Here is a 13,899-nt window from a genome sequence, read left to right as displayed (position 1 = left end):
ATGGACTCTTGCAAAATGTGTGCATTTGATGCTCTCCATCTCCATTTCTTTTCATCCCTTGTCAATGTTTTTCTTCTTCTCTTATTCTCACTCTTTCTCTTCATCTATTTTCTTTTATGCTTTTATAAGACAGCATGCAAAAAATTCTTTGTTACTATGCATCCTTTTGCTTTTTAAAAAAACAGCATGTACCGGGCGGTCGTGGCACACATCTTTAATCTTAGCACTCGGGAGGCAGAGGCAGGCAGATCTCTGTGAGTTCGAGGCCAGCCTGGTCTACAGAGTGAGTTCCAGGACAGGCTCCAAAGCTACAGAGAAACCCTGTCTCGAAAAACCGAAAAAAGAAAAAGAAAACAGCATGCTTTTTTAGAAGGAACAAATTTAAAAGCTTAGCATTGTGTTGGGAGATTTTTAAACACAGCATATTTATTATTATTATTATTATTATTATTGCTACTACTTTTACTTTTTGGTTTTTAGATACGGGGTTTCTCTGTGTATCCCTGACTGTCCACAGGCCTTGAACACAGAGATCTGCCTGCCTCTGCCTCTTGAGTGCTGGGATTAAAAGGTGTTCTCATCTGACTCAGTATTATTCTTGATAATGCCTGTACTTTTGTGACTATTCGTGAATAAATCCAATTAATTACTGCCCCGATTTGAAAGTTATGGAGCTAGGTCACATAAAGGCCCTCTCCAACAGGAGTGTGATCTTGAATTTGCCTTTTTGTAGGTTTGCCTCAGTGACATGAGGACGCACATAAGGACTTGTGAGAAGTACATTGACAAATATGGACCACTGCAAGAACTTGGCGAGACAACAACAAGGTTTGCTTGAATACAGTGTAGTGTCGTGTTAAATTCAGTATGTCTCTGAAGAATTTAAGCTTAACACTTGGGAAGCAGAGACAGGAGGATTCTTATGAGTCTGAGGCCATCCTAGGCTACACACGAAATTGCATTGGAAATTCAATTTGAATATCTCTTTTTTAAAAAAAGACTTTTTAAATTTTTATTTTATGTGTCTTGCATTGTCTGTGCACCATGTGTATGCAGTGGCCACATAGGTCAGAAGAAGGTGTCAGAAAACCACCATGCGGGTATTAGAATTCAAAGCCAGGTCCTCTGTAAGAATAGCCAGTGCTCTTAACTGCTGAGCTATCTCTTCAGCCCCAACAGCCCTTTTTTTAATAGTGGGTGATTTCAGTACCCAAATCCATCTTTATTTTCTTAGTATTTGTGTGTATGCATGGTGCCTGAGTGTGTGTCTGCACCAAGTGGACGCAGGGCCCTCTGGAGGTGGGAAGTTGTGTTGGATCTGCACGGGAGTTATGCAGAGTTGGGACCCACTCCCATGCGGATGCTGAGACTGGGCCTGCGTCCTCACAAGTGCAACAAGTGCTTTTCACCTCCGAGCCGGCTCCAGCCGCGGACTTACGCATCCCGACCTAGAAGTCTACGGCTTACTCTGGTCTTTTTAATTTTACTTGAAATTGCCTTGCTAATGTACCTATTATTGCAAGATTTGTTTTATAAATGATGCCATAAATTGAGAATGACTATTTTTAATGTAAGCAGAGTCCTGATTCTGCTAAATTGACCGGAAGAGAGGAAAAAGGACTAAACTATAGCTTGAGAAAATATGACTCTGACTGCAAATTGATGGAGTTTATGGAAAATTTAAAATATATAGAAACTAACTTAACCTTATATTTCTTTTACTGGTTAAAGTTATAGCAAAGACTCCTGCAGCTAAACTTGGCAGCACGAACTATAATTCTAGTACTCAGGAGACCAAGACAGGAGGATCACCAGTGCAGGGCTAGTCTATGCTACATAGCAACTTTGAGGACAGCTTGAACCATGCAGTAAAACAAACAAAAACCCAGCCCATTATGGTGGCAAATGCCTATAACCACAACATTTTAGGAAGCTGAGGCAGATGAATTGCTATAAGCTTGAGAAAAGCCTGAGCTACATAGCAAGACACTTGTCTCAAAACAAACAAACCAGAAAAGCAAACCAGGTGTGATGGTGCATACCCGCAATCCCAGCACTTAGGGGCTGGAAGTAGAAGGACCAAGGTAGGCCTGGGCAACATAATGAGACCCTGCTCCCTCACACAAAACAAAACAAAAAAAGGATACTAACCTAGCTATAGTCAGTATAGTCTGCTTTTTTCTAAATTTCTAATTAAGTGACTACTCTCTCGCTGACCATGATTTTAGTGATTGTAATTCTGTGCTACTTCCAGATGTATCTGTCCATTTTGTCAGAAGGAACTGGAAGAAGACTGCTTGCTGGATCATTGCATTACCTACCACAGATCAGAGAGGAGGCCTGTGGTAATGACTTTTACCTACTACCTGTCTGTCTGCCTTTCTGTCTGTATGTACTGTCTAAATTTAAATGTGGTAGAGTCTGGGCATCGTGGCTATGTCTGTAATCTCAGCGCTGGGGAGGTAAGGAAGGATGAATGCTGGAGGTTTGAGACCAACCTGGGCTACACGGTGAGTTCCATGTCAGCACTTACTTACTTTCTAACTTCTAAAGTTACTACTTTTATTTTTCTGTGTGTTCACACATGTGGAGATGAGAGAACTTGGGAAGTCTTTTGGGAGAGAACTTTTGGTACGACTGGTGTCAAGTGCCTTTACCACAGAACACTTCACCAGTCCTGAGAAACCGTTTAATACTGTGTTGCTGGCATGATGATACACACTTTTGGAAGGCAGAAGCAGGCAGACCTTCATGAATTCAAGACAAACCTGGCCTACACAGTAAGTTCTAGGCTAGGCAGGTCTACAGCAGTGAAACTCTGTCATTTTTTTTTTTAATTCTTAAAAAGAAGATATTCAGTTGAAAAGATAAATGCATAGAATCTCACTATGCAGCCCCATCTGACCTGACCCAGAAATTTGTTTGTGAACCTGTCTGGCTTTGAAGATCACAGGAAGATCACAGAGATCTTCCTGGCTATACGTATAATTTTTTTAATATTGAGATGTGAAGCCAAGTGTGTCAGTAGACAGGTTGTTTCAGACCAGCCTTGGCCACAGTGGAATCAAAGCCAGCCTGAACTGCATGAGAAACAAAACAAAGCAGTTCTGAAGAGGTGGCTCAGTCAGTGAAGTGCCTCACCCAAGCGGGAAGACCCAAGTTTTGATCTCCAGCACTCCCCCGAAGCCCAAGTGTGATGCTGTGGTGCCCACCTGGAATCCCAGGACTAGGAATACAGAGGTGGAGGCCTGGAGCTTGCCGGCCAGCCAGCTAGCCTAGCTTAATTGCTTACCTCCAGGTTCAATGAGAAGCTCTGTCTCAAGAAAGAAAGTTGGAGGGGGCTGAAGAGATTGCTCAGTGTTTAAGAATACTTGCTTCTCTTGCAGAGGACCTGGGTTCAGGTCTCAGCACCTATGTGGTGGCCTACAGCAATCTATAACTTCAGTTCCAGGATATATGATGCTCTCTTCTGGAGCCTATGGGCACCAGGCATGGTTGTGATACACATATCATATTTTAGTAAACACTCATACATGTAAAGTCAATAAATCGTTTTTTAAAACCTTAAAAACTGTATGGCAACTTAAATACATAAAGTGGAAATGAAAAATAAAAATAAGAACACAGGGTTGAGAACAATTGAGGAAAACACCTGACATTGACCTATGACTGTCACGTGAACACGCACAAACATGACCATGTACATATACATGCAAACACAGGAACACATAGCTACATCACACACACATGAAACTAAACAAACAAAGCACAGTGTTGAGGTATGTTCAATGGATTCCTAGTTAAAATTCACATTCAATGGCGAGTTCCTTTTAAAAATTCTGGTATTAATAGTTATTTGAAATTCTTTCTTGAACTGTTGATTGGTCTTTCCCTCTAGTTCTGCCCGCTTTGCCATTTGCTACCTAATGAGAGCCCAAGTACCTTCAACGGCAGTTTAATTAGACATCTGCAAGTCAGCCACACTTTGTTTTATGATGATTTCATAGTAAGTATAATTCTACCTTTTACATTATTTTTTTCTGCTGTCTGTATTAATCTTACTTTTTAAAATACCAGTGAATAAAATTATACAAGAAAAGTTGAGCATGTTGGTAAAGTGTGCAGTATTAGCATTAGCAAGGGGGACGCCGGAACAGTAGAGTGCTTTATAGCACTCACTACTAATGTTAACGTAGTCTTCTCTAACCATCTGTGGAAGTGCACACCTTTGACCCCAGCACTGGGGAGGCAGAGGCAGGTGGAGCTCTGTGAGTTTAAGGCCAGCCTGTTCTACACAGTAAGTTCCAGGTCAGCCAGGATCACATAGTAAGACACTGTCTGAATGAAAACACTAAAATGATAAAATGGACTTAAAGTAGCAGTTTCACTTTTGGTTGTAGAAGCAAAGGGACTGGAAAGGGGTGGGGATCTTGCAGCTTTTGTTTTTACTCATAGAAGTACTGATGTGAAGCTTAAATTTCACCGTGACAAATAAAGAAGCAGGAAGAGCATTTTGTTACATTTTCCTGTCCATAAATCAATAATTAATAGAACTGTTAGCATTCTCAGTCCTAGGAGTGGTCTTGTTTCCCCCCCCCCTGCCCAGTGTTAGAGATTGACCCTGGGGTCTTCCCCATTCTAGGAAAATACAGCCATTCAACTATGACTGCCCCCCCCCCGCTATCAGGAATGTGTAAACTTTATTCCAAGTGTGTATGAAATATAGAGAACATCCTGGCCTGACAAGGCTTTCTTTCTCTTACATTTCTAAATCTTCAGGTTTTAGTTGACTTTTTACTTTTATGCCTATGTGTATTGTTGCGGAAAAGGAGGTGTTTGTCCTTTGAGGTCAGAAGTGGACCTCAGATTCCCTAGTAGTTGTGAGCCACCTGATGTGGTGTTGTAGAGTTTGAGATCACCAGGAAAAGATCCCAGAGACCATTCAGAGTATAATTAAACAAATTTATTAAGGCTGCTAGCAGGGACATCAGAGATGTGCCTTATAGAAGCAGGCAAAGGAAGGCTCTTAAAGTCTTTTATCCACAAGAACTGTTCTACCATGCCAAGATTAGATGGTCAAGGCGACCTCAAAATAGTCCTTGAATGTCTGCACAAGCAAGTTACAGAAGCCAAAATCAGCAGTTAGTTATATCATAATGAGCAGATGGTCACAGCTGTGCATTCCTGAGTGGGGGTCAGGGAGTCAGGGTTGCTGGGAACTTACCTTCCAGGAGCTTGAGTCAGAGACCAACAGCCGTTAGGTACCAAGGTGGATGTCTAGCACAAAATGGAGTTTCTTTAGCCATCACAGAGGGTGCTAGGAAATGAGCTGAGGCCCTCTGGAAAAGCAGTCTGTGTTCTTAACACTGAGCCATTTCTCCAGCACAATTCTCTAGATTCTCTATTAATAAAGACTTGATGGCAATTCCTGAAAGGCCCCTGAAGTCGAACAGGAAACAGTAACCTCAGAGTAAGTTCTGGGTCTGACAGGCTCCCTGGAATGATGGACAGGCCATGTAACTCCAGGAATTTATTCCTGAAAAATGAGCATTGTGTTGACCATTGTTCCACCCCATCCCATTTCTGAACACTACTGGCTGTTTCTAACCATTCTTCTCTATTGTAGGATTTTGATATAATCGAGGAAGCCCTTATCCGAAGAGTGTTAGACCGCTCACTTCTTGAATATGTGAATCACTCAAACACCACATAAGTTTATAACTAGTGAAGGACCGTTCCCTTGTACCATTTAAGATGCTGCTTGAAGGACTGGGGAGACTGTCAGTGTTTCATGGAGAGAAATGTACTACAGTGTTACACTCTTGTCTTTGTTATATTGCATTCAAAAACCGCTTTCATTCTGGTCTAGATCTGCCTTTACAATCTTGAGTTTCTTAGACATTTAACCACAGGCAATTGGCTCCACAAGCTATTGGCAAATGGGAGAGACACAGGCTGAGTATGTGTGCAGGAGCTCCGTGTGCACATTGGTGATGCTGTGCAGAATGCCACTGTTCCTGACTGTCATCATGGTTAGGCAAGATGACCGATTTCTGTTCGACACAAGAAGACGGAGAAAGGAACAAAATGTGGACATTAAAGGAAACCTGAAATGTATTGAAATCCTCATGCTCTAATCTCTAATAAAGGAATGTGGACAATCTTACGTCCACATTAAAAGGAGGAGGAAGGGAAAGAATTTGAAGTCAACAAAATCCATTTTAACCAAATTATAGTACATAATACTATAACAGATTTTGTGTTTGGAATGTATAGTTACCTGGGCATGGTGATGCATGCCTGCAGTCCTAGTGTTTGGGAGGAGGAAGAATCAGAAGTGCAATGAGACCATAAAAAACATTAAAAAACTGAAAAAAGAAAAAAATTTATGTGAACTTAACTATTGACATACTATACATGCATATATAAAAATTTGATAGAATATTTTTCAAATATTTTTAGCTTACTATTTAGAAGTATTTTATAATATAGGTGATTTCTTAAGACCTATCTGTTGATATCCGTGGTTGAAGTTTTCACATTGGTAATTTTGCATGGAATTCCCAGGCTTTGTTTTTAATTTTAACATCTTAAAAGGTATAAAATAAAGCACACATACTAAAAACCAGATACAAAATGTATAGCTGAATGTATTGTTATAAGAAGCATTATTGCTCATGGATGGTGACATGCATATTGCTGAGAGACAGAGCAGGATTGTTTCAAGTTCAAAACCAATCTGGGCTACAAGTTGCAGGCCTGCTTGGGCTATAGTGTGAGACCCAGTCTCAAAACCAAAGAAATAAAGCATTATGAACTCATGTATCTAGACATCTATCAGTGAACTTCCTTCCATTACCAATGTCACTTTACTGAGGTTCAACTTCTCTTTTCTTTGGCTGCTCCTCGAAGGTTGGCTGAGTCCTTTGAACACTTTATTCCTTTCCCTGCTGTCTGCTACAGCAAGATCTTTCCTGCTGAACCTGTGTTTGCTACTATGGGTCTGAAATCATCAACTCTCTTAGAAGCCTGGTTGCTTTCTGTGCAGAATGGTATTTCAAACCACAATCTGAAGCTGGGGATAGTAGCCCATGCCTCTAAGGAGGATCTGTTGAAGATCTTCCTCAGCTACATGGCGTGGTCAAGGACAGCCTATGCTACACAAGGCCCTATCTCAACTCACCCCCTTTCTCATTCCAGAGAAAGTCTCTATGGATAATTACTGCTGTTGAGGTGGCCGTTGTTTGAAGGAGAGAGCTGGGAAACAGCTATGTGTTTGTTTAAAGAGAGAACACTTCATAGTCAAGCATGGTGGTCATGGTAGTCCAGGGTGGTTGCTAACTTGAGACCCTCTTGCTTCAGCCTCCTGTGTGTGAGGATACAGGTGTGTGTTACCATGCCTGGCAGTTATTCCCAATTTTCAAAAGTAGTTTATTGTGCCAACATTCTTTTGTTATGCTGTGCTCTCTCCCTTTTATCCCCCAGTTCGGCCAATAGTGTATATTTATTATTACTGAGTTTTCACATTTGATTCTTTAATGACACGTTCAGGACACTGAAAAGAATTTCCATTTTGAAATGAAGAAAAAAAGGTAACAAAGACTAACCATCAACTCCTGAGGGTGAAATGCTATTTGACTTAAAAGTAGCATCTTTAAAGGGCTGGTGAGATGACTCAGTAGGCAAAGGCACTTGCTACCAAACCTAGCAATCTGAGTTTTGATCCCTGTGACCCACATAAAAGAGAACTAGCTCCCAGAAAGTGCTGGCATGATGGGTAACACACACACACACACACACACACACACACACACACACACACAAACATAGTACAGCTTAAGTTGTAATGATTTATAAGCGTCATTCGTGCACAACAACATTGTCACAATCAGGTGCTGTGATTTCTTCCCCTCCTTTGTGAGACAGCTTCTTCATATGTATACCTGGCTGATCTAGAACTCACTGGGTAGGGCAGACTGGCCTTGAACATTAGTTGATCTTCCTGCTTCTGCCTCCTAGTGCTGGGATTTAGATGTGGGCCACTGGTTTCTAAAATTTCTCTAATGAATTCTCCATAACTACTTTGATATTGCTACTGTTTTTCCGCCCAGGACAAGGTCACTTGGGAGATATAAAGGCAGGGAGGAAAAAGACTTCAGGACATCCCTTTGGTTCGTTCATTTCTCTATTTTTGGTCTTGGATTATCTCCAAGAACTGGTGTGTGTCTGGCCAGTGTAACATAATCCTTCTATGTCAGTTTAGAATCATAAAGTCATTACATCTGTAAAAACCCACCTATTCTGGATAACCAAGATGGCTCAGCAGGTAAAGGCTCTCTGCGCAAGTCTGGCATCCAAGTTTCCCCGACAGCTCGTGGTGGAAGAACTGACTCTGGAGAGTTGTCTTCACCTCTGCACGTGCACCATGCACATGCTGGGGGGAGGGGTCTGGCTGAAGGGTGCTTGCTGTTCTGTCATGAGGTCCGAGGTCCAGCACCCATGCAGGACAGCTCACTGCAGCAGCTCCTCTGACTTCTAGTACTTGAGAGCGAGTGAGCATGCACAGGTGCATGAGCGTTTGCGCACGCGTGGGCATGCACACACACACACACACACACACACACACGCACAACATTTAAAAATAATGAAGTAAGAAACCCAACAACTGAATTCTAAGTTGAACATGGTGACTAAAGTCTGTAATCCCAGCACTTGGGAGGTAAATGCAGAAAGAAAGATCAGAGGGGACTGGAGAGATGGTTCAGTGGTTAAGAACATTCATTGCCTGCTCTTCCAAAGGTCCTGAGTTCAATTCCTAGCAACCTCATGGTGGCTCACAACCATCTGTAATGATGTCTGGTGCCCTCTTCTGGCCTGCAGGCATACAAGCAGACAGAATACTGTATACATAATAAATAAATAAATAAATAAATAAATAAATAAATAAATAAATAAATATTTAAAAAAGAAAGGAAGAAAGAAAGGAAGAAAGATCAGAAGCTTGGGGCCAGCCTCAGCTATACAAGAAGTTTAGGCCAGCCTGGGGTCGCATGTGTCTCTGTCTCTAAAACCAAAGCACTGTGTTTTAAGTACATGCATGCTAACAATTCTGACAGACTCAGAATTGTACCTGAGGTTTGCTTTTTAATTTTGTCACCTACAGGATAAGTTAGTGCTGGCCGCCTGAATGCTTTTGGGTTCTGAATTGCTGCAGTTTGAGAGTGACAATGCAGGTAGATATCCTTTCACTGTGCGTATACCTTTTTATAAAAAGGCGTTTGTGATTCGTCGCTTTAGAAAGCCAAAACCAGCATCCAAAGCTGTGTTGATTGCCAATACAAATCTTTCATGTGCTTTTTTTGTAAATACTGCCTTATAATACAACTATATCAAAGGGAAAAGTATTCCAGTGGCGTGCTAAAGCTAAATTCTCCTAAACTGGGGGTGGAACATGAAATGGCTGTGGACCAGTGGTAAAGAGTTAGCGCTCCTAAGACCCCCGGACTGTGCTGATGTTGGTTCCATACTGTTACTGGATATTACGTGTGTTGCATTTCAAAGTGAGCTTACTCTACTTTTTGAATGTTTATCATATGGTAATTTGTATGCTCACACATTGAAGGTATTTTTAAGTACTAAGAGATTCATTCTTGTTCAAATGTAGAAAGAACTTTGATCAGAATTTAAAATGTATAATTCTTTTTCTTTTGAAAACTATTATTATGAAAAATAAAAATGGCAGGACCATTGCTTTCATTAAAATATCCAATGTGTGTATTTGGTTTTTTATTTTTGTGGTACTGGGCATTGAACCTAGGACCTCGCACATGCTGGTAACGCATTTTTTGTGCCAAGCTGCATCCCTGGTCCTCTTCCTTTTTAGGGCAGAATCTAAATTAGTTGCCTAGGCTGCCCTTAAACTTGTGATCTTCTGTCTTAGCCTCTCAAGTGGCTGGGATTACACGCATGAGTCACCATACAGTTTTTGTTGTTTTGAAACAGGGTTTTACCATGTAGCCCTGCTTACATAGCCCAGGCTGGTCTTGAACTTGTGATCATTCTGTCTGTGTGCTCCCCTGCAAGTCCTGGGACTGTGGCCATGCACTACTATTCCTGGCCAAGTAGTTTGGAGAAGCCCCTCCCCTCTGCTTTGCAGTGGTAGGGCAGGACCCTGGACATGTGCACACCAGCTTACCTTTTCAGTCCCAGTGGAGCCCCTTGCTCACAGCCAGCAGCAACACCATGGTTCTCAGAATACCAAGTTTTCTAGTCTGTGCCGTTGTTAGAGGTATTTTGAGTGTTAGTAAGGAGGGTCTACCTTCTCACTGTAGAATATATTGAATATTCTTAGTTTCTGCCTAGATCCCAAGCCAAAAGCATACTCTTCCCTATTAGGACAACCAGGCATGTCTCTAGACAATGACAATGTCTGCTGGGACATAGGATCTTTACTTGAGAACTGCTGAACTAAATGAAAATTATGTTTATGGGCCGGGTGGTGGTGGTGCATGCCTTTAATCCCAGCACTAGGGAGACAGAGGCAGGCAGATCTCTGTGAGTTCGAGGTCAGCCTGGTGTACAGAGCTAGTTCCAGGACATGTTCCAAAGCTACAGAGAAACGCTGTCTTGGAAAACCAAAAAGAAAATTATCTTTATGGTAGATGTTACTTAGCAACAATTAAAAACAAAGAGGTGGAGTGTACCTCAGTAAGAAAGCTTGCTTAGGGTTGTTGATGACCACCTTCAATACTGAAGGAGTTGTGGTCAAGCCTGAGGTACTTGGGACTCTGACTCTACATTGTAGTGCTTCTACATTGCCTTTGGGCTGGGCATGAGTCCTAGAGTGCTTGCCTCTCACACAAATCTGTAGATCCAAACCTTAGCACCAAATAAAGTAGGTGTGATTATATTTGCCCATAATCTCAGCATTGAGGAGGTACAGGCAGGAGGAACAGGTGTTCAAAGTTATTCTTGGCCTTATATTGAGTTTGAGATCAGCATGGCCCATGAAATATGCAGTCTTATATTTCAGAAAATACACATTTAAAAAGTTTTAATTTAAATATGTGTGTGCACGTGCACATGCATGCGTGCCTGAGTGTGTGTATATACATCATGTGCATGTAGGAACCCTTAGGCTAGAGGCATTGGATGCCCTGCAACTGGAGATGCAGTTGTGAGTTGCCATGTGGGTGCTGAGAGAATTAAACCCAGGTTCTCTGTGAGAGCAGCCAGTGCACCGGGTGGTGGTACCGCATACCTTTAATCCTAGCACTTGGGAGACAGAGGCAGGCAGATCTCTGTGAGTTCGTTGCCAGTCTGGTCTACAGAGCAAGTGCCAGGACAGGCTCTAAAGCCACAGAGAGACACCCTGTCTTGAAAACAAAAACAAACAAAACAACAACAGCAACAACAAAGAGGGCTGGAGAGCTGGCTCAGCAGTTAAGAGCACTGACTGCTTTTCCAGAGATTCTGAGTTCAATTCCCAACAACCACGTGGTGGCTCACAACCATCTGTAATGAGATCTGCTGCCCTCTTATGGCATGCAAGTATATATGCAGAGAGAACACTGTATATATAATAAATAAAAATCTTAAAAATCAAAAGAAGCAGCAAATACTTTTAACCACTGAATCTTCTCTCCATCTAGAAGAAAACACATCTTGGTTTTTTTGTTTTGTTTTTTTAGGCAGGATCTTAACATACAGCTCCGACTGGCCCTAGAAGTCAGAAATTTGCCCACCTCTGCCTCCTGGGAACACAGATTAGAGATGTGTGCCACCTTACTGAATCAAAACAAAACAAAACAAAAATGAAGACATCTTTCATTTGTTAATGTTTCCCAAGTTTGAGTCAAATTAACTAAAAGTTTCCATGGCAAAGCTGTCTATCAGAGCCAGGTATGGTGGCACATCCCTCTAATCCTGGGATTTTGGAGGCTGAGGCGGGAAGAGAGTTTAGACCTAACGAGCTGTGTAAGGAGGTCAAGACTTCCAACTTTAGTGAGAATCTTTTTTGTCTATGAGACAGGATCTCAGCCCAGACTGACCTCAGACTCAACAACCTCGGGCTCTGTCACCGGAATGCTAGGATTGCTAACCTCATTTTCTGTCACCAGCCATCTCATCTAGCTCTTGTTTTGTTTTTAAATATTTATTTATTATGTAAACAATATTCTGCTCTGTCACCGGAATGCTAGGATTGCTAACCTCATTTTCTGTCACCAGCCATCTCATCTAGCTCTTGTTTTTTTTTTTAATATTTATTTATTATGTAAACAATATTCTGTCTGCAGTGTATGCCTGCAGGCCAGAAGAGGGCACCAGACCTCATTACAGATGGTTGTGAGCCACCATGTGGTTGCTGGGAATTGAACTCAGGACCTTTGGAAGAGCAGGCAATGCTCTTAACCTCTGAGCCATCTCTCCAGCCCCTCTTGTTTTGTTTTTTGAGACAGCTCTCACTATGTAGCCCTGGCTGTCCTGGAACTCTCTATGTAGACCAGGATGGCTTCAAACTCACCTCCCTCTCTCTCTCTCTCTCTCTCTCTCTCTCTCTCTCTCTCTCTCTCTCTCTTAACCAGAGGGCCTAAAATGCAACATTATATTATCCTTTGATTTCAAGGTTGTGGTCTGCTGGTTTGAAACCCCTTACACGGGTGTTGTAAAATATTATTTAACTAGTAAAAATGTGCTACATTTATTTATACTGCAGAATATGACTTTCATTGTGTAAAAGTGTGTTACTTTTGTTTATGCTGCATTTGTTTAATTGTGAAAAAAGGTTGCATTTGTTTCACCTTGCCTGCCTGCTTGGTCTAATAAGGAGCTGAACGGTCAATAGCTAGGCAGAGAAAAGGATAGGTGGGGTTGGCAGGCAGAGGAGGAGAAATCTAGGCTTGAGAGAAGAGAACAAGAAGGAGGGGGAGAGAACGAGGGATTTGCTGCGGCAAGAAGCCAGTCACACACCAGCCAGCCAGACCAGGTACACGCCTGGGGCAAGAAGCCAGGGAGACGCCAGCCAGAAGTAGATTAGCAAAGAAAGTAAGATATACAGAAGTAAGAAAGGCAATAAACCCCGAGGCGAAAGGTAGATAAAGAGAAACTTTTACGTTAAAAGAGCTAGCCAGAAATGAGCCTAAGTGAGACCGAGCACTCAAAACTAAGAAGCCTCAGTGTCATGATTTGGGAGCTAGTTGGTGGCTAAAAGAAAAAGTCTGGTACAGACGGGGAATAGCATTTCCTCCCCAGTGTTGGGCACTGAACTGAGGGCCTTGCACATATTACCCAAGTTCTCTACTGTGTAACAACACCCCCAGCTTTCCCGGTTGAAAACATGTAGTAAAGCGATACAATTCATGGAAACAAAAAACGGAATGGTTTCCAGCGGTTGAGAGGAGGAAATTGGGAGTTATTGTTTAATGGGTATAGATTTCAGTTCAGTAGTGGGCAAAGTTCTAAAACCTGTTGTACAAACAAGGTATACTAGCTGATACTAAGACTCTGTACATTTAAAAGTGATCAAAATGGGTTGTTCTAGGTTCAATTCCCAACACCCACAGGGCCCTCTTCTGGCTTTTGCCAGCATTGTGTGCACATGGTGCACAGACATACAGACTGGCAAAATAGTGAATCACAGGAAGTAATAAAATCTTTGTGTTAGATGTGTTCATTTTGTAAGTGTTTTTACCTGCGTGTATGTATGGCTTGTTGCTCATGGAGGTCAGAAGAGGGCATCAGATACCCGGGAGTTGGAGTTACAGGTGCTGAGCCATCTCTCTACTACCCCCCCCCCACACACAAATAATCTTTAAAAATTTATCTAATTATCTAGATGGTTTCTTTTGTGTGAGTGCTTGTGTGCATGTGAGGACTGCACGGAGGCCGGAGACTGGTGTC

At 42.0% G+C, this 13,899-nt stretch overlaps 1 protein-coding gene across 2 annotated transcripts in view; it reads left to right on the top strand.

The window, feature by feature from the left end:
• Rnf125 (ring finger protein 125) overlaps positions 1 to 13,668 on the top strand; it is a 30,909-nt gene extending 17,241 nt beyond the window's left edge. The window contains exons 3-6 of one of the 2 annotated variants that reach the window (XM_048442669.3): positions 734 to 828; positions 2,255 to 2,345; positions 3,899 to 4,006; positions 9,164 to 13,668. In XM_048442669.3, coding sequence (XP_048298626.1) covers positions 734 to 828; positions 2,255 to 2,345; positions 3,899 to 4,006; positions 9,164 to 9,187 — 318 coding nt within the window. In that variant the 3' untranslated portion in view covers positions 9,188 to 13,668. Of the gene's footprint in view, positions 1 to 733; positions 829 to 2,254; positions 2,346 to 3,898; positions 4,007 to 5,626; positions 6,822 to 9,163 lie in introns of those variants that run through there. The other variant, XM_048442668.3, reaches the window with a different exon arrangement.
• The last annotated feature ends 231 nt before the right edge of the window (positions 13,669 to 13,899 follow it).

This window comes from Myodes glareolus, chromosome 13 (genome assembly GCF_982192425.1).
Source record: "Myodes glareolus chromosome 13, mMyoGla1.1, whole genome shotgun sequence".
Classification (NCBI taxonomy): domain Eukaryota; kingdom Metazoa; phylum Chordata; class Mammalia; order Rodentia; family Cricetidae; genus Myodes; species Myodes glareolus.
This window is presented reverse-complemented; position numbering and strand designations above follow the sequence as displayed.